Genomic DNA, 27,900 nt, shown 5'->3' with positions numbered 1-27,900 from the left:
AATTTTCCTCTTAGTACTGCTTTCATAGTGTCTCAATAAGTTGGAGTATGTTGTACTTTCATTTTCATTGAATTCTAGGAAATCTTTAATTTCTTTCTTTATTTCTTCCTTGACCCATTGGTGTTTCAGGTGGGCATTATTCAGTTTCTATGAGATTGTAGGTTTTCTATAGTTTTTGTTGTTGTTGAAATCTAACTTTAAGGCATGGTGGTCTGATAAAATACAGGAGGTTATTCTAATGTTTTTGTATCTGTTGAAATTTGCTTTGTGACCTAGCATGTTATCAGCTTTTGAGAAGGTTCCATGGGGTGCTGAGAAGAAGGTATATTCTTTTGTGTTAGGATGGAATGTTCTGTAGATATCTAAGTCCATTTGAGCCATAACATCTGTTAGGTCCTTTATTTCTCTGTTAAGTTTCAGTCTGGTAGATCTGTCCTTCGGTGAGAGTGGTGTGCTGAAATCTCCCACTACTAGTGTTGGGCTTCGCAGGATCGGCAGCTGGAGCCCAGGTCAGCCTCGGGCAGAGTGCTCGGGTTGTTCTGGTCGTGTCCCGCAGCGACGGCGGCCCTTTACCCGAGTGTGGATGGAAAGGAAAGAGGACGTCTGATCCGTATGAGCCAGACGGCAGGGGTGGTGCCGGTCTCAACACTTCAAAGGGGACTTGAGAAGCAGGGGAGGAAAACCTTGTAAAAACCATAAGTCTTTAAAAAAATATTTTATTTTTAATGTGCATTGGTATTTTGCCTGCCTGCATGTCTGTGTGAGGGCGCTGAATCCCCTGGAACTAGAGTCACAGACAGTTGTAAGCTGCCATGTGGGTGCTAGGAATTGAACTCAGGACCTCTGGAAGAGCAGTCAGTGCTCTTAACCACTGAGCCACCTCTCCAGCCCTCACAACTGTCGCCTTGAGGAGTCAGTTACAGCACTGGACCCACATTCCTTCACAGCAGTGCAGTAGGCTGGAACGGAGCCCTACCTATCCATTGCCATTGCCATTGCCGTATGTGCCAGAGAGGCACCCCACACATCACACACACCCTCAGTTCCTTTTCGGCTCCCTGAGCACTGAGTCTGCAAACCCCATAATGGTAATGTCACATTGTCTTTCAGCATTAAATGGAATTGTCTGATCTCTCTGCTTTGTTTTAAAACAGTACCTTTTAGTGTTTCTATAAGTGTGTGCGCGTGTACGTGTGCGCGCGCGCCCATCCCAGATATGCCTAGCTTTGCCACCCTCTAAGTACCAGGGAGTTTTCTTTTTCCCTTTTCTCCCCTCCTTCCTTTCTATTTTTCTGATTCTGTCTTTTGAAACAGGGTCTCTCTGTGTAGCCCTGGCTGTCCAGGAACTCCCTCTGTAGACCAGGCTGGCCTCAAACTTGGAGAGCCTCCTGATCCACCTGCCTCAACCTCCAGATGCTGGCATTAAAGGTGTGCGCCACCCCCTGACATGCCAGGGCGTTTTCTAAACCTTACAGTTCCTTTGCTTCCACTCCAGGACCTTTTTTTTTTTACAGTCTCACTTTGTAGTTCTGAGTGGCCTGGAGCTTGCTATGTAGACCAGGCTAGCCTTGAACTTAAAGAATTCCACTTGCCTCAGCCCCCAAGTGCTGGGATTAAATGTGTGTGCCATTATGCCTAGCCATAGGTCTCTCAAGACTTGAGAACAACCATACAACCTAGGTCACAGTTCTTCTGATCTTAAAACTGAGACAAAATCAATTCCAGTATTTTCACTTCGGTAATTAAAGTTTCTGTGTCTTGTATACACAGATTGCAGTCCTAGATGAACCAGTTTCTTGTCTACTGGCCTCTTCCCTCCAGTTCTCTTTCTCAATACTCTTTTCATTGAGACAACACAGGAGAAGGAAGGCTAAGGATGGGCCTGTCCTGTTGTGCAGACTTAAGAAGGTGAGGTGGTTGAGCAGAGGTCCAGAGCTCTGAGGATTTCTGTAGCTCTTCTCTGTGCTTTGTGTGCTTTGGAGCAGAGTCGAGTTGGCATAAGTTCACGAGTGTCACCCAAGGCCACACCTCTCCTGTCAGCAGGAAATGTAGCCTGTCACCCATTACACCATGGGAAGACTGATGTTGAAGAGTGAGCCCCGGACAAGCTTCCTGTCATTAAGAACATGCAGGAGCTAGAGATGTCATGCATTAGGTAGATTCTTTGACTGGTGTGCATGAAGCCCTGGGTTCAACCCAGCACTGGAAAAAAACAAAGAAATCAAAATTGAAAAAACCACAGGCTTGGTGGTGAACATCAGCAATCCTGGCACCCTGGAGATAGAGGCAGGAGGATCAGAAGTTCAGGCTCATCCTTGACTTTGTATCAAGTTCAAAGTCCTGGTTTTTGTTTGTTTGTTTTTAAAGATGGGGGGGGGGTTTGCTGAGGAGATAGCTTAGTAGTTAAGAGTACTTACACACACACAAAGTGTAACTTTAAAAATAACAAAACCGCAGGCCGGTGGTGATGCACGCCTTTAATCCCAGCACTCAGGAGACAGAGCCAGGTGGACCTCTGTGAGTTCGAGGCCAGCCTGGGCTATAGAGTGAGATCCAGGAAAGGAGCAAAGCTACACAGAGAAACCCTGTCTCGAAAAACCAAAAAGTAAAAAAATAACAAAACCACATAAAACATTTAGCTGGGCATGGTGATCTGTGCCCGTAATCTCAGATCATCGGAGGCTGAACCAGGAGAATCTCGAATCCCATCCCGAGAACACAAGGGGCTGGAGAGATCCTTCAGTGACTGCTCCCAGCACCCTCAGGGCGGCTCACAGCCGTGTGTCACTCCAGTCCCAGGGAATCCAGTGCCCTCTTCGCTTCCTAGGGCACTGCACACACGTGGTGCAATCACGTATATGTAGGCAAAACTCCTAGATACAAAATAAATTTAAAAAACAAATGAACTAGTAACATGTCATCATTTCTACTACATGGTAACAAATCTGGGTTTTGTATGTAGCGGCATTGTGCAGTAGTATTAATCTATTTTGTTATAATAAATACCTGGGAACAGGGTACTTTCTCACAGAAGAGGTTAGAGGCTGCCATCGTGCCCCAATTTTTTAAAAAGCCATTCCTTGCATTAAGATTTATTTTTGTGTGTGTGAGTATTTGCCTGCATGTATTTCATGCACCGTAAGCATGCCTGGTGCAGGTGGTTGTGAGCTGCTATGTGGGTGTTAGGAAACAAGCCCTGGTCACTTGCAAGAGCACCCCCACCCCATTTCTTTTTTTTTTTTTCTTTTTTTCTGTTTTGTTTGTTTGTTTGTTTTTTTGTTTTGTTTTGTTTTGTTTTTGAGACAAGGTTTCTCTGTGTAGTTTTGGTGCCTGTCCTGGATCTCTCACTGTAGACCAGGCTGGCCTTGAACTCACAGAGATCCACCTGCCTCTGCCTCCTGAGTGCTGGGATTAAAGGTGTGTGCCACCACTGCCCGGCCCCCACCCCATTTCTGCAGTTACTTGTTTGCTTGTGTGGGTGCACACATGTGGGGGTCAGAGGATGACCTTGGGAGTTCATTCTCTTCCTCCACTTTTGAGGGTGCAGGGGTCAAACTGAGGTGTCAGGCTTGGCCGCCCCTTTTCTCCCTGAGCTGTCTTGCTTCCCCAACAAGCTTTTCTAAGAAGACACACTCACACTGCTTGCTGGGTGTGTAGTGACTACATTTTTGTTAAGAACCAGTTAAGAACTGGTTAGAAGTCTGTCAGTGTGTTGTTGTTGCAGAGACAGGAGCTGCCCACACACACAAGACCCTGAGCTCCAGCTGTTAGTACTGCAAGGGGGATTGAGTGAGAAAAGACATCAGCAGGGGTGATTCTCAGTTAACTGCCTGTGGGTTCAGAAAGGACTTCTTAAAAACACTGACGCCGGGCGGTGGTGGCGCACGCCTTTAATCCCAGCACTTGGGAGGCAGAGCCAGGCAGATCTCTGTGAGTTCGAGGTCAGCCTGGGCTACCAAGTGAGTTCCAGGAAAGGCGCAAAGCTACCCAGAGAAACCCTGTCTCGGAAAAAAAAAAAAAAAAAACCACTGAGACATGAGCACAGACTTTATGAGAATTCTGCGAGGCATTCTGCAGTGTGATTGGAACACAGTGGGATCCCTTTTTTTCTAATGATCAGCACGCAGAAGGATCTTTCTTCCTTGCTTCCAGCTTCTGGCTTTATTTTTTGGATACATTGAAGAACCGAGGTCTGATGTAATCCTTATACATAGAATAGAGAACACCTGCAACAGAAAGGCAGCACACATCAGTAGTGTCCATGAGACCCAAACACTGGCATTTTCCCACATGCTTTTCTGAAACTGGCACAGGATTGCAAAACAGAAGACCAACAGACACCTCCCAGGAAGCTTTGGTTCATGCAGAGGCTGCAGAATCAAACAGCATTGACATAGTTTCAGTCAGTATTGACACAGGTGTGCATGTGCACACAGAGTAAACTCATAAAAATGCAAGTGCTGTGCATTTTTTTTAAAATTTAAAAACCACTATTATTATGAACTATCCTCAAGTTTACATTTTCATTTTGTTTGTTTTTTGAGACAAAATTTCTCTGAGACAAAATTTCTCTGTGCAGCTCTAGCTATTCAGGAACTCACTATATAGACCAGGCTGACTTTGAACTACAGAGATCCTCTGGCCTCTGCCTCCTGAGTGCTGGAGTTAAAGGTGTGGGTTACCATGGCTAGCTGAGTTCAGGTTAGCTGAACTTGGTGGCATATGCCATCAGTCCTAGCTCTTGGTAGGCAGAGGCAGGAGGATCAGGGTAGTCTTTGGCTGCACGGTGGTTGGATGCCAGCCTAAGGAACATGGAATCCTGTCCAAAAAAGGGGAGGGGTGGGAAATTCCAGGCAATTTTGCTGAGATACAGGCATCCTAATCCACCAGTCACATAGTCAGTGTCTGCCTGTGCTCAGTGTACCAAAGAACAGATGACTGGAACAGCCCGCTCTGGATTACAGTGTGGGAGTCAGCTGTGAGGAGCCGACGCTGGCTGTGGCTTCCACCAGGTCCTAGGGCTGTTGAGGGAGAGAAGCCCACAGGTGAATAGGCCCAGAAGGAGAGGGGGTCCTTCGGTGAATCCTTGGCATGTCAGTAAATCTCACGTCTAAAAGCAAGAGGCATCAGAAGACTCAACTGTGGTCTCCTCGCCATCCTAAATCCCTGTCAAGGCATCGGGTACCTGGTTATCTAAATCTTTCGCTTCCCCCAAGACTGGCCACTGTCGCCTTCCTAGGGTGCACAGAGGATGCAGACTCTGTGAGTTCTTACTGTAGATCAGTGTGATGGTAAACTGAGGCAGCAGCTGCAAAAATCTTAGAGTGAAATACTAAAATAACCAGAATTGATGCATAGAGTTCAAGCCAAAATGTTTGCATTTTAGCTGAAATCACTGTAACTGAAATGGCATTCTCAGAGCTGGAGAAGTGGCTAAGAATGTTTGCCTAGCGTGCACAAAGCCCTGGGTTTGATGCCCCCCACCACATAAACCAGGCATAGTGGCACACACTTGTAATCCCAGCATTCAGATGTCAGAGGCAGGAATGTCAGAAGTTCAGTCATCCTTGGCTACACAGGGTTTGAAGCCGTGGATGGTGAGTTCTGGGGTCTTTTCTTTTGTCTTGCTGAAGATGAGTCTTGCTCTTGCCAGTCATCTAAACGTTGGTATTCTCTGAAGTTACGGTCTTATCGTACCAGCTCACTGACACCTGCTGCTTCACTGGTGAACTGGCTACTTCTCTAAGAGAGATCGAAGTGTGGCGTCCTTATCTCTATACAACACGACAACTCCATACACTAACAGCGGCCCCCACACTTTTTATTAGATTTAATGTTTGTGTGTGTGTGAGCATGGGTGTGCTTGTGCCACAGCGCGTGTGTGGAGGTCAGAAGAGCCTCAGGTGTCCTCCTCCATTGCTGTGTTACCCTGTGGCCACCAGACTAGCTGGCCAGCCAGCTGCCCGAGGTTCTCTCTCCAGCTCCAGTCTGACCACAGACACAGGGGTTACAGATGTGCACATCGTACCCAGCTTTATGTGAGTTCTGGGAGTCTGAACTCAGTTCTCACACTTGTGTAGCAAGCACGTTCCTAGCCAGTCATCCCCATGCCTCTCCAAGCTTTTAAATTGTGTGTAAAGAAATACATTGAATGTGCCCTCAACATGTGTCCTTTTTGAGACAAGGTTTTGATATGCAACCCAGACTGACCTCAAACTGGTAGCCTCCTGCCTCAGAGTTTCCAGTGCTGGTATTACAGACATGTGCATTTATTTTTGAACTACAAATTAAATATAAGCAGTCCACACATTAGCAAAGCATTGTTATTTTTTATTTAACCTGGCTTCCTTTTGAGACAGGATCTGGCTATCTTACCCAGTGTGGCCTCTAATTCCTGGACCCAAGTGGAAGGACAGGTGGGACCTCCCCCATCTGGCTAGCTTTTTAATTTCCAAGATACAGTATTTTCTTCCCATATCCCTAAGGACCTCCTTATTCATGGGATGTGAGTTCTGTAATTCAAAGGGTTTGTTGGGGGTCTCACATAGCCCAGGCCGACCTTGAACTTGCTAGTCGTTGGAAATGACCTTGAACATTTGATAGGCCTGCCTCCACCTACTAAGTTCTAGGATTACAGGCATGTGCCACTATGTATGGCTTTTATGCCATCTTAGGTTTGAAGCCCACAACATGCTCGCCTAGCACCCGACCAACGGGGCTGTCCCTAGCCATGGGGACATTTGGAATAGGGATTTCAGTGAGTATTTTGTGAGACTAATGGTTTGAGTCTAAAGTGATTGCTCTGTGACTCTGGAAACAAAACAAAACAAAACAAACAAACAAACAAACAAACAACCACATTTCCTCTCTAAGCCTCAGGTTCCCAGTCTGTACAATGAGGTAACAGTGCCTGTCTTAGAGAGTAGATTTGATGGGTCGTTGTATAATAAACACTGTCTGGTCCTTGTCCCAGGAATGGTACTAGCTTCTAAAAAGCTTCTAACTGCCGGGAAAATAACAGTGTGTGTTATTGATAAGCCTCTTGGGTCACACCAGAGGCTTTTGCCAATGAGAATACCGCTGGCTTGGGAGGTGAGTGCAGCTCCGTGGGGGGCCATGCCCTTAAACTCAGGGAACCTGACACTTGAGCTCCAGGGCTTGGGTCAGGACTGAATTGTATCCCAGCAGAGCAGGCGGACTCTGGAGAGGTGTGTTTCAGATTAAAGCATTAACAACAGAAGGACAGGTAAGGAAAATGTGGGCTGGTTACACAAGGGAGGTGTCTTCCCAGTCAAAAGAATGAAGTCCTGTTGTTCGCGGGAAATAAATGCAGCTGGAGATGATCAGATCGAGCAGGTTGTAGCAGCCTCAGGAAGAGAGTCGTCTTTGCTCATTTCTGGTTCTTAGATTCCATGTAAACCACACGCACATGCACACACACACACACACACACACACACAGGAAAGCAGAAGGAGATCTTCCGGGGGAACCAAGGGGGACTAAGGGACTAGGAGGCAGAAAAGAACATGCTCCACATACCGTGTGCGCCTGTATGAAAGCTTGAAGATGCACTGAGGTAATGATGCGTAGGTAGGGGCTGGCGGTGGGGTAAGTGCTCACTGTCACTGTTCTGTCTGCTCAACTCACTGTCCCCTCAGCCCTGACCTTTGTTCTCTGTATGAGGGAGGGACAGATCATTTCTTGTACAAGCCAGGAACCTGGGAATCATTTGTTTATTGTGTGTGTTCATATGTGTGCCACAGTGCGTGTGGGAGATCGGAGAACGCTAGATTCTCTCCTTCCACACATGCATCTCGGAAACGGAACTCGAGTTGTCTTTAGCTGCTGAGCCGTCCCGCCTGCTTGGGAATCACCGTTGATTGCTCTTTTCTTTCCCAGTCACTTGGTGGCTACAAGTTAGAGCTTCAGTTTTACAGAAGCCTGGTTTCCTGCCCCAGGATGGTCCGTCTTCTGTCACATAAACTGTGTGGGGATGTGCTGGGAAACACCCCTGGTGTCCCCAGAGCCCCTGATGAAGGCACTCATTCCCACGGTCCCTCTAGAAAGGTAGTGACTCGTTTACCATTTTGGTAAAGGCAGGCCGTTAGGATGGCACCCGCTTGGCCCACCACAGTGGCTCTGGCCAGGGGACCAATGTGGGGGTTCTGACAGGAGCCGTCAAGACAGCTCAGCGGGTAAGGGCATCTGCCTCACAAACCCGATGACCTCAGAAAGCATGAAAGGTGGACGGAGAACCACGTGACAGAGTCGTCCTTCACATGTGTGCCATGGGTCATGCATGCCATACATGCACACATCACACACAGCAATGCTAAACTGTTAAAGAATCCTGAAAGTTGCTGAGCATACGTATATGCCAATTACACATTCCAGAATTAGATAATAACACAGTCGGGGCAGGAAACGGCAGGCCGTGTTGAGGCCGACCCTCTGGAAAACACACTGCCATCTGCGAACCCATGAGTGACACTTCCCGGTAATTCTGCCAGAGCCGGAGGCTGTCCTACAACCAGTATCTCACCCGCCCCAAGTAATGCGATTATCTTCTCTTTGTGCACAGGTTTCCCGGTAAATGGCTGCAGGGCTCTTCGGGGAAAGCTAGAGATGATTATGATACATTTATTTGTACATAGATGTACATGTACATACATGTGTTATGTGTTTATAAGCATATGTATATGTGTGTGTGTGTGTGTGTGTGTGTGTGTGTGTGTGTGTTACTTACGTGTGTTGGGGGCCAGAGCTCCTTGCTGTGAGCTTTAAGTTCAAGCCTTTCCTGTTTCTGTGATGTCCTGCTTTCAGTTCGAGGGCCACTGTAACCAGGGCCCCCACCATGACCTGGGCCTCCACCATAACCAGGGCCCCTACCGTGACCAGGGCGCCCACCATAACCAGGACCCACATGTAACCAGGGCCTTCACTGTGACCAGGGCCCACATGTAACCAGGGCCTCCACCGTGACCAGGGCCCCCATCATGACCAGGGCCCCCACATCTCTGTGGCTCAGCCAGTGCTGGTTGCTCTTTGGACTGCTGCTAATCACGACATCAGGCGCCCCTGCCTTTGCCAATCAGATGCTCCCAGTAACAGAGAGATCAAGAGCTCTCTGTCCCTACTGAACCCAGGAGGCCAGCAGCTCACCGCAGCATCTCAGAAATAAAGAGTGCTCTCAGAGCTTGTGAGAGGTGCCAGGGCTGCTTGCACACAGGCGTCTCATCCCCTGGCGAAGCGGGCGGATGTTCTCTGGGAGCCAGGACCGTCACTCTGGCAGTCCGTCTCCCTCAGACTTTGCCTGCCTCTGTGGCAGTTTCTCAGCCTCAGTGCTGGTGCTGGTCAAGGCCAGATCGTGTCTGCTCTAGGGTGCCCTGTACACCGCAAGCCGTTGGCACACCCCTGCAAGGCTACCCCACCTTCCACTCCCAACAGGACAAACAAGAATGTCCCTGTACGTTACCACATTAGATTTTCCCGAGGGAACAAACTGCCTGTCACTTCCTCAAAGCCCACGGGGGCCACCAAGCCTATGGAGACCCTTGCTCTCTAAACCGTGACACCTGGTCATCAGAGGACCAGTGAGCTCGCCAAGGACTTGGTGTTTGTCACTCACGCCACCGTGGAGCGGCTGGATGCAGACACAAATGTAAGGACACACAAGGTGGACAGAAGGGCTGTGGAACCAGAGTCCTCGTGAGAGAGGCTTCTCGGAGACTACGTGCCCACAGAACTGTGGAAAGAACTGTGTTGGCAACCCTAGAGACAGGAGGACTGTCACCTAAGAGATCATTTTGAAGAGGTGGGGACAGCTGACTCGGGTGGTGGCAAGGAGGGGGCTTGGCTTTGTGTCTTGATGACCGCGATGGCGGACAAGATTCATTCGCAGTCCACGCCTGTGGCTGGCCAGAGCGGCTCTGGAACTAAGCTGTGGCCATTGAAGTGGAGTTTGCAGGTGATGACAGCTGTGACCGTGTGTGGCTTTGGTGGGTGGTCTGCTAACCAGGGAGGCGGGTCTGGAGGTGGGGAACTGTGATAATGTGGGGAATCACAACAATCAAATCTTCGGGTTTGGGACCCACGAAGAGGAACTGAAGCAGGAACTGTGGTGTGGAGGTCACGGTGAACTGGAGCCTGGCTGCTGCAAAGGCATGCACTTAGATTAGCTACCCCTGGGCAGAGTCCTCACGGCCTGGACTGTGATGCAGAGTAAATGTCTTTAATGTGCCCCTCGAAGCTGTCTGTGTGAGGTTAGCGGACTCTGACGCCATCTTGGTACACCTCTCCAGTGTGAGAAGTTTAGGGTCCTCTTGGGGTTCTGCCAGGTTTCACTGGAGTTTAGTTACAATTGCTTGGATGAAACAGCCTTGCCTCCAGAAACTTTGGTGTAGTTCCCATTGTGTTATAAAGTTCACCACTGAGCAGGTCACTTAGGCACAGTCTACCGAGCCAGGCATGGAGCACACACGTAATCTCTGTACCAGGAGGCCTGAAGCAGGAAGATTTTAAGCTCCACACAGCCTGGGCTACTTCCTAAGTTCTAGCCTGGGCTAAAAGCAAAATATATAAAGGCTTTGGTACCACTTATGCAGTGTGTAAGCTCCTCAGGTCCAGAGGAAATATATAATGTCCATAGAAAAAAAGGACCAGTATATGAGGCCCATAGGAAAACAGCCAACCGGAACTACTGTGGAAATCGAGTCTGTCACGTGTATTCCAGCTCATGTCGGAAAGCTCTGAGTTGTCCTTGCTTATCTTCTCATGAGGATTGTTATTTTGAGTCTGGCCAGCCGCGACTACCTAAAGGTACTCTGTCTCAAGCAAACAAACCTCAGACATGTAGGCCAGGCATGGTGGTGCACAGCTGACATCCCAGCGCTCGTGAAGCAGTACCAGGACCACACGGCACCCCGAAGGCCAGCCAGGCTACACAGGGAGCCCACCACCACCCCAGATGGGCTGTGTGCGGTGTTCTGTGTCGACTTGACCCAAGCTAAAGTCACCTAGAAAGATGCCTCTGTAAGATCAGATGGTAGGCAAGCCCCTAGGTCATTTTCTTAGTGATTGACGGGGGAGGGCCCAGTCCTTGTGGGCGGGGCCATCCCTGGGCTGGTGGCCCCAGGTTCTATAAGCAAGCAGGCTGAGCAAGCCAGTGAGCAGCACCCTCCATGGCCTCTACATCAGCTCCTGCCTCCAGGTTCCTGCCCTGTTTGAGTTCCTATCCTGACTTCCTTGACTTCCTTCAGTGACAAAGTAAGATATGGAAGTGTGAGCCGAATTAACCCTTTCCTCCCCGGCTTGCCCTTTGCTCACAATGTTGCATCACAGCCATAGGAACCCTAAGACATGGTCCTATCTTTTCTTGTAAGAACTTTGCACATTGGGCAAAGCTTCATACTTCCTGGGATGGAAGTAAAAAGGCTGCTTAGATCTTTGGCCTCTAGAAAGCCTCCTCCCAAGTAAAGTGCTGAGTGACTACGTCTGCTGGTCAGATAGGCTGGGGAACGCAACCACCGCTGTGACCGACCGGAGCTGTGTGGAGTAGAAGCAGAACCAGCGCCTGCCTCTAGAGCAGCGCTTCTCAACCTGTAGGTCGCAACTCCTTGGGGGGGCGGTCACATATCAGATATCAGTTACATTAGGATTCATAACAGTAGCAAAATTACAGTTATGAAGTAGCAATGAAAATAATGTTATGCTGGGCGGTGGTGGCACACGCCTTTAATCCCAGCACTCGGGAGGCAGAGCCAGGTGGATCTTCGTGAGTTTGAGGCCAGCCTGGTCTACAGAGCGAGATCCAGGAAAGACGCAAAGCTATACAGAGAAACCCTGTCTCAAAAAACCAAAAAAAAAAAAAAAAAAGAAAAGAAAGAAAGAATGTTATGGTTGGGGGTCACCACAGCATGAGGAGCTGTATTAGAGGGTCGCAGATTCAGGAAGGCTGAGGACCACAGCCATAGGCTTAGATAGAGAATCCCCAAAAACTCAAAAAGAAGGGGAAAAAAAGATGCCCACCCCCTCTTTAAGGTGTGGAAATTTTGTTGGGTTCTATCAGGTGAAAATTCTAAGAATTAAGATCCCTCATCCCTACTAGTTTGCTTTCTTAAAGATTTATTTTTATTTTACGTGTATGAGTACCTGAATGTATGGTAGGTAGTACACACTGTGTGTGCTGATGCCTGAAGCAGCCAGAGAGGGATTCCAGAACTCTCAGAATTAGAGTTACGAGTGGTTATGAGCTCCTGATATGGGTGCTGGGAACTGAACCGGAGTCTCCTGCAAGAAGAGCCAGGGCTCTTAACTGTTTTATTCCCCTAGTCCCTGAGATGACTCTTTTTATCTCCATCCTCATAGTGTCTAAATCCAGTATTTATCTTCTACCAAGGATGAACAGAACAAGGAAACACACACGCGCACGCGCACGCACACACACACACACACACACGCACACACACGCACACACACACGCACGCACACACACGCCTGTGGAGGACAGCCAGCCCTAAGCAACCTTACCTAGGGTCACAGCTCCCACAGCGCATCCTTGGGCGGCAACCCGCACGTGGATGAGACGAAGGGACATCTTCTCCTCTCTTCTGGACTTTAACTTGTAAAGACCATAGGACAACACAGCCACAAAGCCCGCCACCCCTGTGGAATTAAAACACGAGCTGGATAAACAGGAGGCAAGAATTCCTCGGCTAAATGAAAGGCTGTGTGAAGGCCGCCTACCCAGAAGACAGGCAGTCAAGGTGCAGGCCGAGTGCTGGTCTGACGTGCTCGGGGTCAGAAGTGAGGTTGCAGGTGGATTTTGAAATATCTGCATTATATGATACCTTGTGGTGGGACCTAGGCCTCAAGAGCAAACCTGTGTATGTGCCACACACCTTACTCACTCGGACTGTATGTGTTTCATTTATTTTTAGAGTGCCTATGTTTTTAATATGATTCATTGTGGGAGAGCAGGTGTGGAACCTTCCTCTCAAGGCATCATGATAACTCAGGAATATATTGAAATTTTGGACTTCAGATGCTCAACCTGTGCCAAGGAGGACATTAAAAAGAACTGTAGTGTAGGACTTGCCTAGCGTGTTTGAAGCCCTAAGATTGTCCCAAGCACTTATAAAGTTGGTGTGGTGGCGCACATCTGTAGCCTGGATGCAGCTGTATAGGGGGTTTAAGGCTAGCCTGGGCTACACCAGATCCTGTGTTCTGGCTAGGTTTTTGTCACCTTGATGCAAGATAGGGTCATCTGGGAAGAGGAACCACCATTGAGAAAATGCCTCCATCAGATTGCCTGTGGGTCTAAGAAAACAGGCTGAGAGAGCAAAGCAGATCAAGCCAGTAAGTAGCATTGCTCCATTGTCTGCCTCCAGTCCCTGCCTCCAGTTCCTGTCTCCAGTCCCTGCCTCCAGTTCCTGTCTCCAGTCCCTGCCTCCAGTTCCTGTCTCCAGTCTCTGTCTCCAGTCCCTGCCTCCAGTTCCTGTCTCCAGTCCCTGCCTCCAGTCCCTGCCTCCAGTCCCTGCCTCCAGTCCCTGCCTCCAGTCTCTGTCTCCAGTCCCTGCCTCCAGTCCCTGCCTCCAGTTCCTGTCTCCAGTCCCTGCCTCCAGTTCCTGTCTCCAGTCTCTGCCTCCAGTCCCTGTCTCCAGTTCCTGTCTCCAGTCCCTGCCTCCAGTCCCTGCCTCCAGTTCCTGTCTCCAGTCTCTGCCTCCAGTCCCTGTCTCCAGTTCCTGTCTCCAGTCTCTGCCTCCAGTTCCTGTCTCTAGTTCCTGCCTCCAGTCCCTGCCTCCAGTCCCTGTCTCCAGTCCCTGTCTCCAGTCCCTGTCTCCAGTCTCTGCCTCCAGTTCCTGTCTCCAGTCTCTGCCTCCAGTCCCTGCCTCCAGTCCCTGTCTCCAGTCTCTGCCTCCAGTTCCTGTCTCCAGTCCCTGCCTCCAGTCCCTGCCTCCAGTCCCTGCCTCCAGTCCCTGCCTCCAGTCCCTGCCCCAGTCCCTGCCTCCAGTCTCTGTCTCCAGTCCCTGCCTCCAGTCCCTGTCTCCAGTCCCTGTCTCCAGTCCCTGTCTCCAGTCCCTGCCTCCAGTCCCTGCCTCCAGTTCCTGTCTCCAGTCCCTGCCTCCAGTCCCTGCCCCAGTCCCTGCCTCCAGTCTCTGTCTCCAGTCCCTGCCTCCAGTCCCTGCCTCCAGTCTCTGTCTCCAGTCCCTGCCTCCAGTCCCTGCCCCAGTCCCTGCCTCCAGTCCCTGTCTCCAGTCCCTGCCTCCAGTCCCTGCCTCCAGTCCCTGTCTCCAGTCCCTGTCTCCAGTCCCTGCCTCCAGTTCCTGTCTCCAGTCTCTGCCTCCAGTTCCTGTCTCCAGTCCCTGTCTCCAGTCCCTGCCTCCAGTCCCTGTCTCCAGTCCCTGTCTCCAGTCCCTGTCTCCAGTCCCTGCCTCCAGTCCCTGTCTCCAGTCCCTGCCTCCAGTTCCTGTCTCCAGTCCCTGTCTCCAGTTCCTGTCTCCAGTCCCTGCCTCCAGTCCCTGTCTCCAGTCCCTGTCTCCAGTCCCTGCCTCCAGTCCCTGCCTCCAGTCCCTGTCTCCAGTCCCTGCCTCCAGTTCCTGTCTCCAGTCTCTGCCTCCAGTTCCTGTCTCCAGTCTCTGCCTCCAGTCCCTGTCTCCAGTCCCTGTCTCCAGTCTCTGTCTCCAGTCCCTGCCTCCAGTCCCTGTCTCCAGTCCCTGTCTCCAGTCCCTGTCTCCAGTTCCTGTCTCCAGTCCCTGCCTCCAGTCCCTGCCTCCAGTCCCTGCCTCCAGTCCCTGCCTCCAGTCCCTGCCTCCAGTCCCTGTCTCCAGTCCCTGCCTCCAGTTCCTGTCTCCAGTCTCTGCCTCCAGTTCCTGTCTCTAGTTCCTGTCTCCAGTCCCTGTCTCCAGTCCCTGCCTCCAGTCTCTGGAGTCCCTGTCTCTGGTCTCTGCCTCGACTTTTCTTCATAGCAGACTGTAAGATTAAATAAACCAAATAAATCCTTTCCTCCCTGTGTTGATTTTGGTCATGGTGTCTTATTTTATGTGTATATGTTTATGTGCCACATGTGTTCATGCCCACAGAAGCCAGAAAATGGCATTGGATACCCTAGGGCTGTGGTTGCAGCCAATGCTCTTAACTGCTGAGCCTCTCCAGCCTCTAGACATGGTATTTTATCATAACAATAGAAACGTCACTGAACAATAAACATACTGGAAATTATATTTTTTTTAAATTTATTTAGAAAGAGAGTATGTGTGTATGTGTGTGTGTGTGTGTGTGTGTGTGAGAGAGAGAGAGAGAGAGAGAGAGAGAGAGAGAGATAGAGATAGATAGATAGAGAGAGAGAGAGAGAGAGAGAGAGAGAGAGAGAGAGAGAGAGAGAGAGATTGAATTTGAGTATTTGGGAATCGGTTTTCATATTTCCCCTTGCGAATGTACTGCAAACCCCAGGCTAGCTGGCCTATTCTCCACCTCCCATTTCACAATAGGCACTTTCTTTCTCTACTTTTTTTTTTTTTTAAGCTCAAGAGCAATTTAATTGGAGTTTAAAAGAAATCTAAGGCTGTAAATCTCTCCTGGCCTTCAGGGGCACCAGGTATGCCCGTGGTATAGAAACACATGCACCTGCGGAAAAACCCATACATATAAAAAAAGTAAAAATTAATCTAAAAAAAGTTTATGTAGAAATCTTCTTAAAAACATACGCTGTTCTACTTTGGGGTTCTCTGGTTACCCCACTGATTTATGTATCTCTCCATCAGCAGCCACAGTGTCTGGGTTACCTGAGCGAGGAGGTGGGGTGCCTCCTTCCACTTTATCTTAAACAAACAAAAACCTCAGAACAGAACATGGTGCACACACTTGTAGTCCCAGCCCCCGGGAGGTTGAAGCAGGCAGATCAAGGAGTTAGAGACCAGCCTGAGCAAGACAGGGAGACTACCTCAAAAAACCAAAGACAAAAGGCCCAAAGTCTCAGTGGTAGAGCATTTCCCAACCATGAGCAAAGCCTCTAGATTGCTCTCAGGCACTGAGGAAGAAACACTGTTTAGCTGCTGGAGAATTCATGACTTCCATATACTATGTCTTAGGATAAGCATGTCTTGTGTGTGTGTGTGTGTGTGTGTGTGTGTGTGTGTGTGTGTGTGTGCATGTGTGTATACGTGTACAAGCACCTGCGTGCACAACATACAGTGGCCAAGTCTAAGGGTATAATTCCTCACAGCACGTTCACTCTGGCCTGGAACTCACAGCCAGTGAATCCTACACATCTGCCTGGCTCCACCTCCCGGTGCTGGGATTACAAGTGTGTATCTCCATGTCGCTGGCCTTTTTATATGGCTTCTAGAGGGCAAATTCAGGTCCACATGCTTCAGGGCAAGCACTGTAGCCACAAAAACCTTGTTAGCATTATAAAAGGAATTCCATTAAACCTATGAATCTGTTTGGGGAGACCTGACCTCCTTACTATATTACTATATATATTATTAATTACTAGTCAATGAACATAGTACTATGTTAACATATTAATAGTACTATCCTTACTATATTAAGCTATACATTTATTATACACATTACTAATTACTAATTACATATATATTACTAATTACTGATTATGTATATATATATTACTAATTACTGATTATGTATATATATATATATATATATATATATTACTAATTACCAATCCACGGATATTGTAGGTGTTCTATTTATTCAGGTCGTTTGTGATTTATTTCATTAGAATTTTTGTGATTGTCAACATGTGTGTGTTAAGTTTATACCTAAGTATTTATTTATAATGCCTGTAAATGGACTTCCCCCCTAAACTGAGGGTCTGTGTGTTTGTTCATAGTGTACAGCATGCGGCAGATTCTTAATGGGACAAGAAGTTCTGGTGATCTGTGTTGGCCCTGGAGAGTCTAGGGATAGGTGATAGCCGTATCCTTCATGGTCTATTTGGTAAAGTGAAGAAAGAGCCAGGGTAAACGATCACAGTGCTGTGGCTTTATAGGCTTGTTAGTAGGTAGGCTGCATGAAATGGCTCGTGTACAAGATGTATAAACAGCAGAAAGCAAGCCAATCAGATAAGGATGACAGTTTCGAGCCTGGCACCCTGCGCTCAATCTCCGCATCCCACCCAAAGGCGGAAGAAAGCTGAGCTGTCTTCTGACGTCACACACGCCCCTCAAAATCATTCCCCCGCCCACCCCCCCCCGCGCGCACGCGCGCGCACACACACACACACACACACACACACATAATAAAAAGATTTAAGGAGGGTAGAGAGACGCTCAGCAGTTAAGCGCACTTGCTGCTCTCCCAGAGGGCCGGAGTCTGGTTCCTGTAGCCTGTGTCAGGCAGCTCAGGACTGAAACCTCCGCTCCAGGACATCTGACACCTCTTCTGGTCTCCTGCGCCTGTGCGCACATGTACAGTCAGATCACTGAGTTCAAGGCCAGCCTGGTCTACAGAGGGAGTTCTAGGACAGCCAGGGCTACACAGAGAAACCCTGCCTCAAAAAAAAAAAAAAAAAGATTTTTTTAAAAACTTAAAATATATAAATATAATTGTTTTAATTAAAAATATATAATGATCTTAAACTGCTCATGCTTTCTAATCTAGAAATTTTACTTTTGGGATATATTCCAAGAAAATAAGCAAAAGTATAGAATATGACTAAAAATGTTCATGATTGTACCAAGTCTGAGGAAATACTAAAAACCCTAAATGGCCTGAACAGAAGAAAAACTGTATACCTACAAACTGTTATAAGAAGAGATCTCTGTGAGTTCTAGTCCAGCCTGGTCTATATAGGGAGTCCCAGGTCAGTCAAGGCTACCTAGAGAAACCCTGTCTCAAAAACAAACAAGAAGAATCATGGATTTATTTTCACTTATCTCACTGTGCTCTGGATTGAACCCCAGGACCTAGGTATTCAAGGCAAGCACCCTAGTTCTGGGTCCCATCCCAATAAGTCATATTTGTAACGATGGAAGTGGTTTCAGATAATCAATAGAGGTACTTCGTAAATTATCTGTATGACACAGTCCATCCTGTGGCAAAATATCCTGTATTACTAAAATACAAAAGCTAAGTGAAACCTCAACATGCATACAAACTTACTTGTTTTCTAGCAAAAACCCAAGTCTCTCCCCTGGATCAAGCCCAGGTCTGTCCTCCTTTGGGAGATGAGAGTCCACACCTTTGCTGTTTCTCAGTGTCTCTGGTCTGCAGGTAATTGAGTTTAGCTAGGGACCCTTTCATCTTCCTCATTAGTCACGCTGTTTCCCCAGAACACTAATTTAATGTACATCAGACTCTGGGTAATCTGTTCATTACTGGGATCTGTTCAAATGGCATCGAGAGGCTTGTTTTTTCTTCTGTTGTTTTCCTCTTTGGAGGCAGGGTCTTACATGGCTCACGCTGGCCTTGAGCTTATTCTGTAGTGATGATGACCTTGAACTTCGGATCTTCCTGAGTTCGGAATTACAGACGCCATCTGCCACCCTGCCCTCTTCCATAAGGAGACCTGAACCTAGCCTTGTGCACAAGCTTGGCCAACTCTAGCAACTGAGCTACCTGCCAGCCCCCAAGAAGTAAAGTTTCCAATCGTACCTGACGGTAATGAAGGGAAAATCTGCAGACACCAAGACTTACAAGTGATGCCCAGAACAGACAGACAGACAGACGGTTCCAGCTGCCCCTCAGGAAGCTAAAACCGCTGCTCCAGTCCTCAGTGAGAAACGTGTGGGTCTATTCAGTGAAATCTATTTGAGTCAGTGTGAACTAATAATTTTAGATGGACCTCTGGGGGCTGGCAAGATGGCCCAGCAGTCAAGGGTGCTTGCTGCCAAGGCTGATGACCTAGGTTTGATCCCTGGAACACACAGAGTGGAAGAAGAGAACCGATTCCCAGAAGTCATCCTCTGACCGCCGCATGTATGCTGTGGCATGAGAGTAATACCCACCACCACCAAAATAAATACATGTGAAAACATCAGCCAGTCCTTTGACGAACTCTGTAAAACTGAGTGGAGGATAGCTGAAATCCACTGGGGTCTGAACTAGAAAGAATCCCTCAAGCTCAGCCTGTGTTGCTCTGAGGGGTGGGCTTCAGAGAACCAGAGAACGAATGCACGGACGGGGAGTGCCACCCTCGGAGATTCCGAGTTCTCTTTCATCACGGTTTTCCTGCAACCATCAAGGCATGGACTTACCCACAGGGACGAAGGGGGAGTCTCTTGATTTCCTGAGGAGACGGGACAGCTGGCCTTCATCCTCAGCTGCTGACCACTCATCTGAAGGCATGCTTCTCTCTACGGACAACAGGGGACCTGTGTGGTTGCCACTGTCATTTCAAGAACCTGTTCTCTCCTTGCTACCCTGCTAGGAGCCTGTCTGCGCAACTAAAATGGGCGGCTGTCCACTTTTCTCTGCAGAATCCCAAATGTCAGGGGGAGTATTAAATATGTGTGGAGAGAGAAACTGGCAGTCAGAGTCCTTGAGTACAACACCTCGATCCCCATCACGTCCCCTTTCCCGGGATGACATCTGCAGTCACCTGGGAGCTCAGGACTTCTCCCCAGATAACAAGACCACAGGCTTTCTCTCACAACGATGGCATCAACACGGGCAAACATAGTCTTCTGGTGTCCAGGGGATGGGACACTACCACTCTGCAGGGTGTGAAGAGCCTCATACAACTGTTCTGATAGCTACTGGACACCCCTGTCACCAGGCCAGGCCACGAGAAGTGGTTGTCTTCATCTGCTAGGCTTTAATGAAGACTCACAAAGACAACTCGCAACAGACCGAGGGGTGCTCCTGTCTGGTGTCTGTGCGGCCCACCCATACGTGTGAGAACGCACACAGTGCATGGTATTCAAACACAGCAGCTCCATCAACAGAAAATCAAGCCCAGTAAGAGGCACCATACCTTGTGCGTGCTGGAACACAGTCCCACGGCTTGCTGACTGTCCCCTGCTGGCCTGGGAGCAGCACAGGGTAAGGAAGGCTGTCACAGAGCTCTGTGATGGCCAGCTACGTGAGGATCACAGGAAAGCTGGGAGACGGCCCCGAGGGAGTGGCCAGCTGGAACTGGCTGAGGTCTCCCAGCTCCTGCTGAGGACCACAGCAGCGCCTTGCCGTGAGTGCTAGACTTCAGAAGATTGTATGTTTTGTTTGCTTTTTTTGTGATAGGGTCTCATGCTACAGCCCTGCCTGTCCTGGAACTCACAATATAGACCAGGCTGGCCTCGAACTCAGAATCTGCCTGCCTCTGGTTCCCGAGTACTGGGATTAAAGTTGTGCGCCACCACCGCCCGTCTAGAAGAAACTGTTGAGGAGGCTCCTGGGGCCTCTGTGACTCTTAGAAATCCCTGCCCAGGACGGAAGGGAGGAAAGCGTAGGGTTACTATTCGGGAAATGCCATCCAAGGCCAAGATCCAACTCATAGTTTAGGAATCCGGCACAGCTCTGACACTGGGCTGCATGAAGGACACAAGTTAACAAAAAAAACAAAAAAACAAAAAAACAAAAGAGCACTTAACACAGTACAGCTGGGGCCTGTAGCGAAGTCTGGAGTGCTTGCCTCGATTACGTGAAGCCCTGGGTAAAATACCAAGTGTAAAATAAGTACCTAACAGAAACGTGAATGACATACAAATGTCTCCCGATAGCCAGTAGACAGCAGATGAGGGCGAAGGCCAATTATCCTGACTTCTCGAGGGTTCTGGACGCCCCCTCGTTTCAGCACAGAGGCACACCTGCAGGACACTTCGCACCTGCAGCCTGCATAGATGCTCAGGTCCACGAACATCCTTAAAAAGGACCGCACGTCACTGCCCCTCGGCCAATCCAAAGGCGGGTGGGCAGTGGCGAGAGGGCGCTGGGAGCTGGCCAGGGCGCTGAGAGCCGATTTGCACACCGTGAACCGGCTCCCGTTGTGCCCTGGCACTCTCGGGTCTTCGGAAATCTCCCCATCTTGCCGGCGGCACCTTCCTCCAGCTCCAGGTCCAGCCATCTCAGCGTGAAGGCCGTCGACCAGGTAGAGTTCATGGGATTTTTTTGCCTTACACGTTTTAGCTCGAGCTCTGGCATATGTCTGTCCCTTGCTCTCTCCTCTTCCTCTCCTCTGTAAGTTGCAGACTGATTCCCCTCTCCATGCTTTTCGGGTGCATTTGGGGCGATCTCTTGCACAATCGTAATGCAATAGAAGAAATTCACGTTTTGTCAGCTGTCTAGCAAAAACAACCAAAAAAGTTTACACTTTTTTTTTTTTATTGCGTTTATTTGCCCTTCGGGAGGCAGGGAACACACCTACAGAGGTCAGAGGACAACCTGTGGGAATCAGGTCCACTTCCACCATGTGGATCCCAGGACTTGAACTCAGACCATTAGGCTTGGCAGCAAGCACTGTACCGAATGTGCCAGCCCACCAAAAATGATTTTTCAAATGTGTGTGGGGTTTTGTTTGATCTAGGACCCAGTCAGGATCCCATATTGCTTGTCTTGTGGCTTCAGCCCTCTTGATCTGGAAGAAGGCCTTAACGGACTGACTTTCATGACCCTGCTGACTTTTCCCCTTACAGCACTGGGGGTCAGCACTGGGGGTCAATCCTGTGGCCGCGGGCATGCAAGGCAAATACCGCTCTTCCCAACCCTCCCCAGCCTCCACGCTGGTGATTTGGCAGGATTTGAACATGGTTTCCTCATTAGGCTGAGACCATGCATTTCAGGCAGAGCGCCTGTGTTGTGTTGTATTGTGTTGTGTGGTGTTGTTATGTGATGCCAAGACACCACCTGAAAATAATCCGCCCTCTAGTCGGGGCTGTGCTCTTCGCTGTTTACTGCCTGGCTGGGGATGGTGGCCGGGGCTCACCTGTAACTTTTGCCAATCTCTGGTGCGAATAGGCCAATTTCAAGCTAGTGTCTGTCATCAGGTAACTTGAAGTAGAGAAGTGTTTCTCCTCCGCTGGTCTTGAGGCAGGGTAGAAAGACAGGAAAACAGAAAGGGACCTCACCCTGGGGCCACAGTCTCTTGACAGCTGAGAATCTAGAGGCCCAGAACACTTAGCAAAGCTTGCTATGAGGATGTCCACAGAGAGGCACTATTCCTTCTCCACAGAGGCATTTCCAAGTGAGAATGTTAAACATCCGAGGAGCACGTGTAACTGATCGTGTAAGACTCCGCGCGAGGCCTTGCCCTTTTCCCAGGTGTAAACCAGATGATTCCTGGAATCGCAAGCAAAACTCTAAGTTTTATTTACGATAGAAACATCCTGTACTCTCACTACGTTCCTCGGGAGCACTCGGGCTGCAACTCCAGGGTCCACGGAGGATGTGCGTGGCTACTGTAAGCTCCGTGAGGGGGACTCCTCGGAGCCCCGCCCACACACGCAGGTGTGACTTATTCTTTCCCTATGTGCCTCTCGGTTAACTTCCAGGTTTAAATCTCTGTTAGGGATCTCTTTAATAAACTCCAGCTCTGCTTCATCCTGGATCATATTAAATTCTTTTCGGGGCAATTTTAATGACCTGGAGTGGAGGTCCCCAAAGCGTGAGGGGACTGCACAGCGGGATGTGTCTTCTGCCACGCGACTGCTTTGACCATGGTGATTCAGTCTGCCAGCTTCTCCACTGAAACATTATTTTTCCCTTTGTAATTAAGAACAATTAATAATGTTATGTAAACGTCCTGAGTTTATTATACCTTGACCCATTCATTTCAGTACTTACTAGTAATGGTTGCTGGATCAGTTAAGTCTTGTTTTCAGAATGGTGATCCCCCACCCCACCCTGGCCCCAGCCATCATTCTTTTGGATTACTAGTTGAGATTTTTCTCTCCCTTTGGTTTTTTGAGACCATCCTGTGTAACTCAGGCAGGCCTGGAACTTGACAAGTTATTGATGATCTTGAACTCTGTTCAATGACATTGCGAAGAGAATTTTGGTAAACAACCTAATAAATGTGTAATGTGTTAAAACTGACACCACTGTCCAGAGGTGATTGGTGAACAACCTGGTCAAATTCACAGGGTTTTTATGTGTAAAACTTTACAAATGGAACAATTCCATCAATAGGCAAAATGGAGCCGGGCCGTGGTGGTGCACTCAGGAGGCAGAGGCAGGTGGATCTCTGTGAGTTCGAGGTCAGCCTGGGCTACAGAGTGAGTTCCAGTATGGCAAGGGCTACACAGAGAAACCCTGTCTCAAAAAAAAAAAGTAGACAAAATCTGTCTAGCTGTATAGTGCACGATCCCCGGACAGATGTGTTTAGTTAATACACCACTGTCTGCCAGTCGGGACTCTTGGTCTCCTAATGGAACGCAGGGATTTAAAAAAAGAAGAAAATAAATGAATTTCACATCTTAAAAATCTGAAAATATCCCAGCACTCGGGAGGCAGAGCCAGGCGGATCTCTGTGAGTTCGAGGCCAGCCTGGGCTACCAAGTGAGTTCCAGGAAAGGCGCAAAGCTACACAGAGAAACCCTGTCTCGAAAAACCAAAAAAAAAAAAAAAAAATCTGAAAATGCTGGTTTAGTCCCTAGTAACACACGCACACACTCTGACACTCATTGTCACACTCACACACACTCATACACACACACTCTCTCTCTCTCACACACACACACACTCATACACACACACACACTCTCACACACCCATACTCTCTCACACAAACATTTACACACACACACACTTTCACACACACACACACACCAAAACAAAACAAAACAAAACAAAACCAGTAGCAGCAAATATGTGGCAGCCAACAGGGAAAGGGTTCAAGGGAGAAGTGAAAGTGAAGGCTTCTGGGAGGAAGGGGTGGGCTGAGGGGTCTGGAAGGGACCCCTGCAGGGAGGGGAAGGGACCCGTGCAGGGGGGGGAAGGGACCCCTGCAGGGGGGGGGAAGGGACCCCTGCAGGGGGGGGGAAGGGACCCCTGCAGGGAGGGGGAGGGACCCCTGCAGGGAGGGGGAAGGGACCCCTGCAGGGGGGGGGGAAGGGACCCCTGCAGGGAGGGGGAAGGGACCCCTGCAGGGGGGGGGAAGAGACCCCTGCGGGGAGGGGGGAGGGACCCCTGCGGGGAGGGGGGAGGGACCCCTGCGGGGAGGGGGGAGGGACCCCTGCGGGGAGGGGGGGAGGGACCCCTGGAGGGAGGGGAAGGGACCCCTGGAGGGAGGGGGGGAGGGACCCCTGCGGGGAGGGGGGAGGGACCCCTGCGGGGAGGGGGGAGGGACCCCTGCGGGGAGGGGGGAGGGACCCCTGCGGGGAGGGGGGAGGGACCCCTGCGGGGAGGGGGGGAGGGACCCCTGCGGGGAGGGGGGAGGGACCCCTGCGGGGAGGGGGGAGGGACCCCTGCGGGGAGGGGGGAGGGACCCCTGCGGGGAGGGGGAAGGGACCCCTGCGGGGGAGGGGGGAGGGACCCCTGCGGGGAGGGGGAAGGGACCCCTGCGGGGAGGGAGAGGGACCCGTGCAGGGGAGGGAGAGGGACCCGTGCAGGGGAGGGAGAGGGACCCGTGCAGGGGAAGACCGCTGTAAGAAAGGAGGCAGGCTCCTCATCCTTAGCCGGGTGAGGGGATGCGCCAGGTCCAGTCCTGCTCCGCGACCCTTTCCTCTGTGAAAGGAATGTGGCAGGTGATGGCAGCTTAGGTCTCTAAGCACTGAAAGCATAACTCTGGTTTTTAACTTTCCCTTGAGAGGAAACAGGAAACAAGGGCTGGGGTCATTTGTACAAAGGTCAAAGGTGAGTGATTGCTGCAGGGACATTTGTTAGGACAAGTGCCCTGTCAGCAAGAAGCCTAGCGTGGAGCGGCAGGTGAGTCAGCTGACCAGGCACGGGTGATCTCAGCGCTCAGCAGGGCCGGCTGGGCCAGAGGATGAGAGAATGAGATTCAGAAGAAGCAACGAGTCCAGGATGGGGGTGCGGTGGAGAGACAGCTCAGTGGTTAGAGCCCTTGTTCCTCCTGCAGACCCTGAGTTCTGTTCCCAGCACCTGCTTTATCCTGTAGTGCTCACTGTGGACACCCCCATAAATGATCACAGAGAGAGAGAGAGAGAGAGAGAGAGAGAGAGAGAGAGAGGGAGAGAGAGGGAGAGAGAGGGAGAGAGAGGGAGAGAGAGAGGAGGGAGAGAGAGGGAGAGAGAGGGAGGGAGAGGGAGGGAGAGGGAGGGAGAGGGAGGGAGGGAGAGGGAGGGAGGGAGGGAGAGAGAGGGAGGGAGAGAGAGGGAGGGAGAGAGAGGGAGAGAGAGAGAGGGAGAGAGAGAGAGGGAGAGAGAGAGAGGGAGAGAGAGAGAGGGAGAGAGAGAGAGGGAGAGAGAGAGAGGGAGAGAGAGAGAGGGAGAGAGAGAGAGGGAGAGAGGGAGAGGGAGAGAGGGAGAGGGAGAGAGGGAGAGGGAGAGAGAGAGGGAGAGAGGGAGGGAGAGGGGGAGAGAGGGAGGGAGAGGGGGAGAGAGGGAGGGAGAGGGGGAGAGAGGGAGGGAGAGGGAGGGAGAGGGAGAGAGAGGGAGAGAGAGGGAGAGAGAGGGAGAGAGAGGGAGAGAGAGGGAGAGAGAGGGAGAGAGAGAGAGAGAGAGAGAGAGAGAGAGAGAGAGAGATATGGGGGGGGGGAACAGAACAGAGAGAGGGTGGGGTCCGAGTCACGGCTCTTTAAGGTGCAGATGGGCTTATGGAGCTACTCCACGCATGCGCAGATTGTGTGACCACGCTGTGCATACGTAATCACCAGTGCACACTGATGACGTAAGACGCAAGACGCCTTGTCTAGCTCCTGAACTGGGCATGTGCGGCCATGCAGCTGGAGCACGGCAGAATTCCGTACGCCTTTACTGCGTGCACTTGCTGCCTATGCGTAGTAAGTTCCAGGCCAGCCAGGGCTACCCAGGGAGACCTTGTCTCCTAAATAAAAGTTTTTAAATGTAAAGAAGGAAGGGGGTGAGGGAGGGAGGGGGTGAGGAAGGGAGGGAGGGAGTGTGTGGGAGAGGAAGGGAGGGAGGGAGGGAGGGGAGCTGAGAGGATGCAGTGGCTTGCAGGAGCGGTCAGCACCCAGGTGTTACATCGAGACTCCAGAACGGCTTTTTGGAGCTGGTTTATGGGGTGTTAGAGAGCTAACGGTAGTGGATGAGGGGACAGTGACAGTGAGTGGATTCCCATGCTGCTGTGCCTGGGGAAAGAGGGGGACAGTGAGTGGATCCCATGCTGCATCTGGGGGGAGGGGGACAGTGAGTGGATCCCATGCTGCAGCATCTGGGGGGAGGGGGACAGTGAGTGGATTCCCATGCTGCTGTGCCTGGGGACAGGGTGACAGTGAGTGGATTCCCATGCTGCTGTGCCTGGGGGGAGGGTGACAGTGAGTGGATTCCCATGCTGCATCTGGGGGGAGGGTGACAGTGAGTGGATTCCCATGCTGCTGTGCCTGGGGGGAGGGGGACAGTGAGTGGATTCCCATGCTGCACCTGGGGGGAGGGGGACAGTGAGTGGATTCCCATGCTGCACCTGGGGGGAGAGGAGCTGATGGAGGTGATTCCCCAAGACAGACCGGTGGGTGGAGATGGATTTCTAAGCTGAGAACAGGCTTAGTAGGAAAGACAAAGGACAGAGGCCCGAGGAAAGGGGACTTCTGAGTTGAATGTTTCACATGTGGCATTGGAGGGGGGGACGACACCGTGCTCACACAGAAGTGTGGCTGTGTTTTCCTCCTGAAATGGTGTGTTTATTGTAGGGACATTTTTTTTTTCTTGAGGCACTGAGGATCCAATCCAGGCTTCTCACACGCTAGACGAGCACAGTGCTGCGAAGAAGCATCTCTGTCCTGCAGGAATATATTTTATGACTCTTTGTGTACGGATGTTTTGCGTGCATGTATGTTTTGCGTGCATGCAGACCCATGGAGGCCAACAGAGGGCGTCAGGGCCCCGGAACTGGAGTTTCAGATGGTTGTGAGCTGCCACATGGGTGGGAGCTGGGAACTGGCCCTGGGTCCTCTGGAAGAACAGACAGGTCTCTTAAGTGCTGAGCCATCTCTCCAGCCCCTTGGTGGTGGCTGTTTAAAGAGAAGACCTACCTTTTCTTCTCAGAGTTTCCAGGTTATATAGATAACCTTCTTCTCCATAAAGTTAAGGATCGGACCCAGTTTTTACCATTTTAGTGTAATTCTTACCTTTTCCCGAATTCTTGTCATCCGTGTGTGACTTTGTCAAATGTTTCTTTTTAGAATTTTCCCCAGCAGTCTAGAATACTCTAAACCTTCCCCGGAGTATGGAAAGATAAAAGCAGCACAGAAAAAAAAAATGTGGACTGGCAGTTTACCAATCCGTGTATCTATTAATCTTTTTTATTTTTTTGAGACAGGGTCTTCCTAGATAGCCCTGGCTGTCCTGAAACTCGCTCTGTAGACCAGGATAGCCTCCACCTCACAGAATGCCCCTGCCTCTGCCTCCCACATGCTGGGGTTAAAGGCCTGTGATGCCGCCTGGCATCTCACCGGTTCATTAGTAATTTGCTTTCTCTGACATTTCCTCCCATAAACCACTTAGGCCAACGAGGCTACAGCACTCGAACTGGGGCTGGAGAGGTGGCTCAGTGGTTAAGAGCACTTGTTGCTCTTGCAGAGGACCTGGGTTCAATTCCCAGCACCCGCATGGCAGCTCACAATGATCCGTAACTCCAGTGCCAGGGGATCCAGTGCCCTCTTCTGACCTCCACAGGCACGGGGGGGGGGGGGGGCATGTGGTCCACAGATGCAGACAAAGCACTCAAGCACGTGGAACATTTCTAAAAACACACTAATGCTACATGTTGTACCAGTGGGTTGAATGCCAGACTACCACACCAAGATCCAGAACTGCTGTCTTTCAATGAAAAATAAAAAGCATATTTAAGAAGAAAATAAAATGCTCC

The 27,900-nt window shown here is 50.2% G+C and overlaps 1 protein-coding gene across 1 annotated transcript; it reads right to left on the bottom strand.

The window, feature by feature from the left end:
- Positions 1-4,041: 4,041 nt before the first annotated feature.
- Positions 4,042-20,366, bottom strand: Higd1c (HIG1 hypoxia inducible domain family member 1C). Its single transcript, XM_016000466.3, has 4 exons — positions 19,937-20,366; positions 19,218-19,316; positions 12,529-12,663; positions 4,042-4,226 (listed from the first exon to the last, which is right to left on the bottom strand). The coding sequence occupies exons 2-4, from the start codon at positions 19,306-19,308 to the stop codon at positions 4,162-4,164; spliced, it is 291 nt and encodes a 96-aa protein (XP_015855952.2). The 5' UTR covers positions 19,309-19,316; positions 19,937-20,366; the 3' UTR covers positions 4,042-4,161.
- Positions 20,367-27,900: the final 7,534 nt, after the last annotated feature.

The sequence above is a fragment of the Peromyscus maniculatus genome, chromosome 20 (genome assembly GCF_049852395.1).
Source record: "Peromyscus maniculatus bairdii isolate BWxNUB_F1_BW_parent chromosome 20, HU_Pman_BW_mat_3.1, whole genome shotgun sequence".
Classification (NCBI taxonomy): Eukaryota; Metazoa; Chordata; class Mammalia; order Rodentia; family Cricetidae; genus Peromyscus; species Peromyscus maniculatus.
Note: the sequence above shows the minus strand (reverse complement) of the source record. Positions and strands in the feature narration are given on the sequence as shown.

What these genes read in the sequence shown, in the direction of transcription:
- Higd1c (XM_016000466.3), bottom strand. Translation starts at nt 19,308, where the DNA reads ATGCCTTCAGATGAGTGGTCAGCAGCTGAGGATGAAGGCCAGCTGTCC. An exon ending in CTCCCCCTTCGTCCCTGTGG is followed by an intron (nt 12,664 to 19,217) that starts GTAAGTCCATGC and finishes TTAATTCCACAG; the next exon opens with GGGTGGCGGGCTTTGTGGCT. An exon ending in TGTGGGAGCTGTGACCCTAG is followed by an intron (nt 4,227 to 12,528) that starts GTAAGGTTGCTT and finishes TTTCTGTTGCAG; the next exon opens with GTGTTCTCTATTCTATGTAT.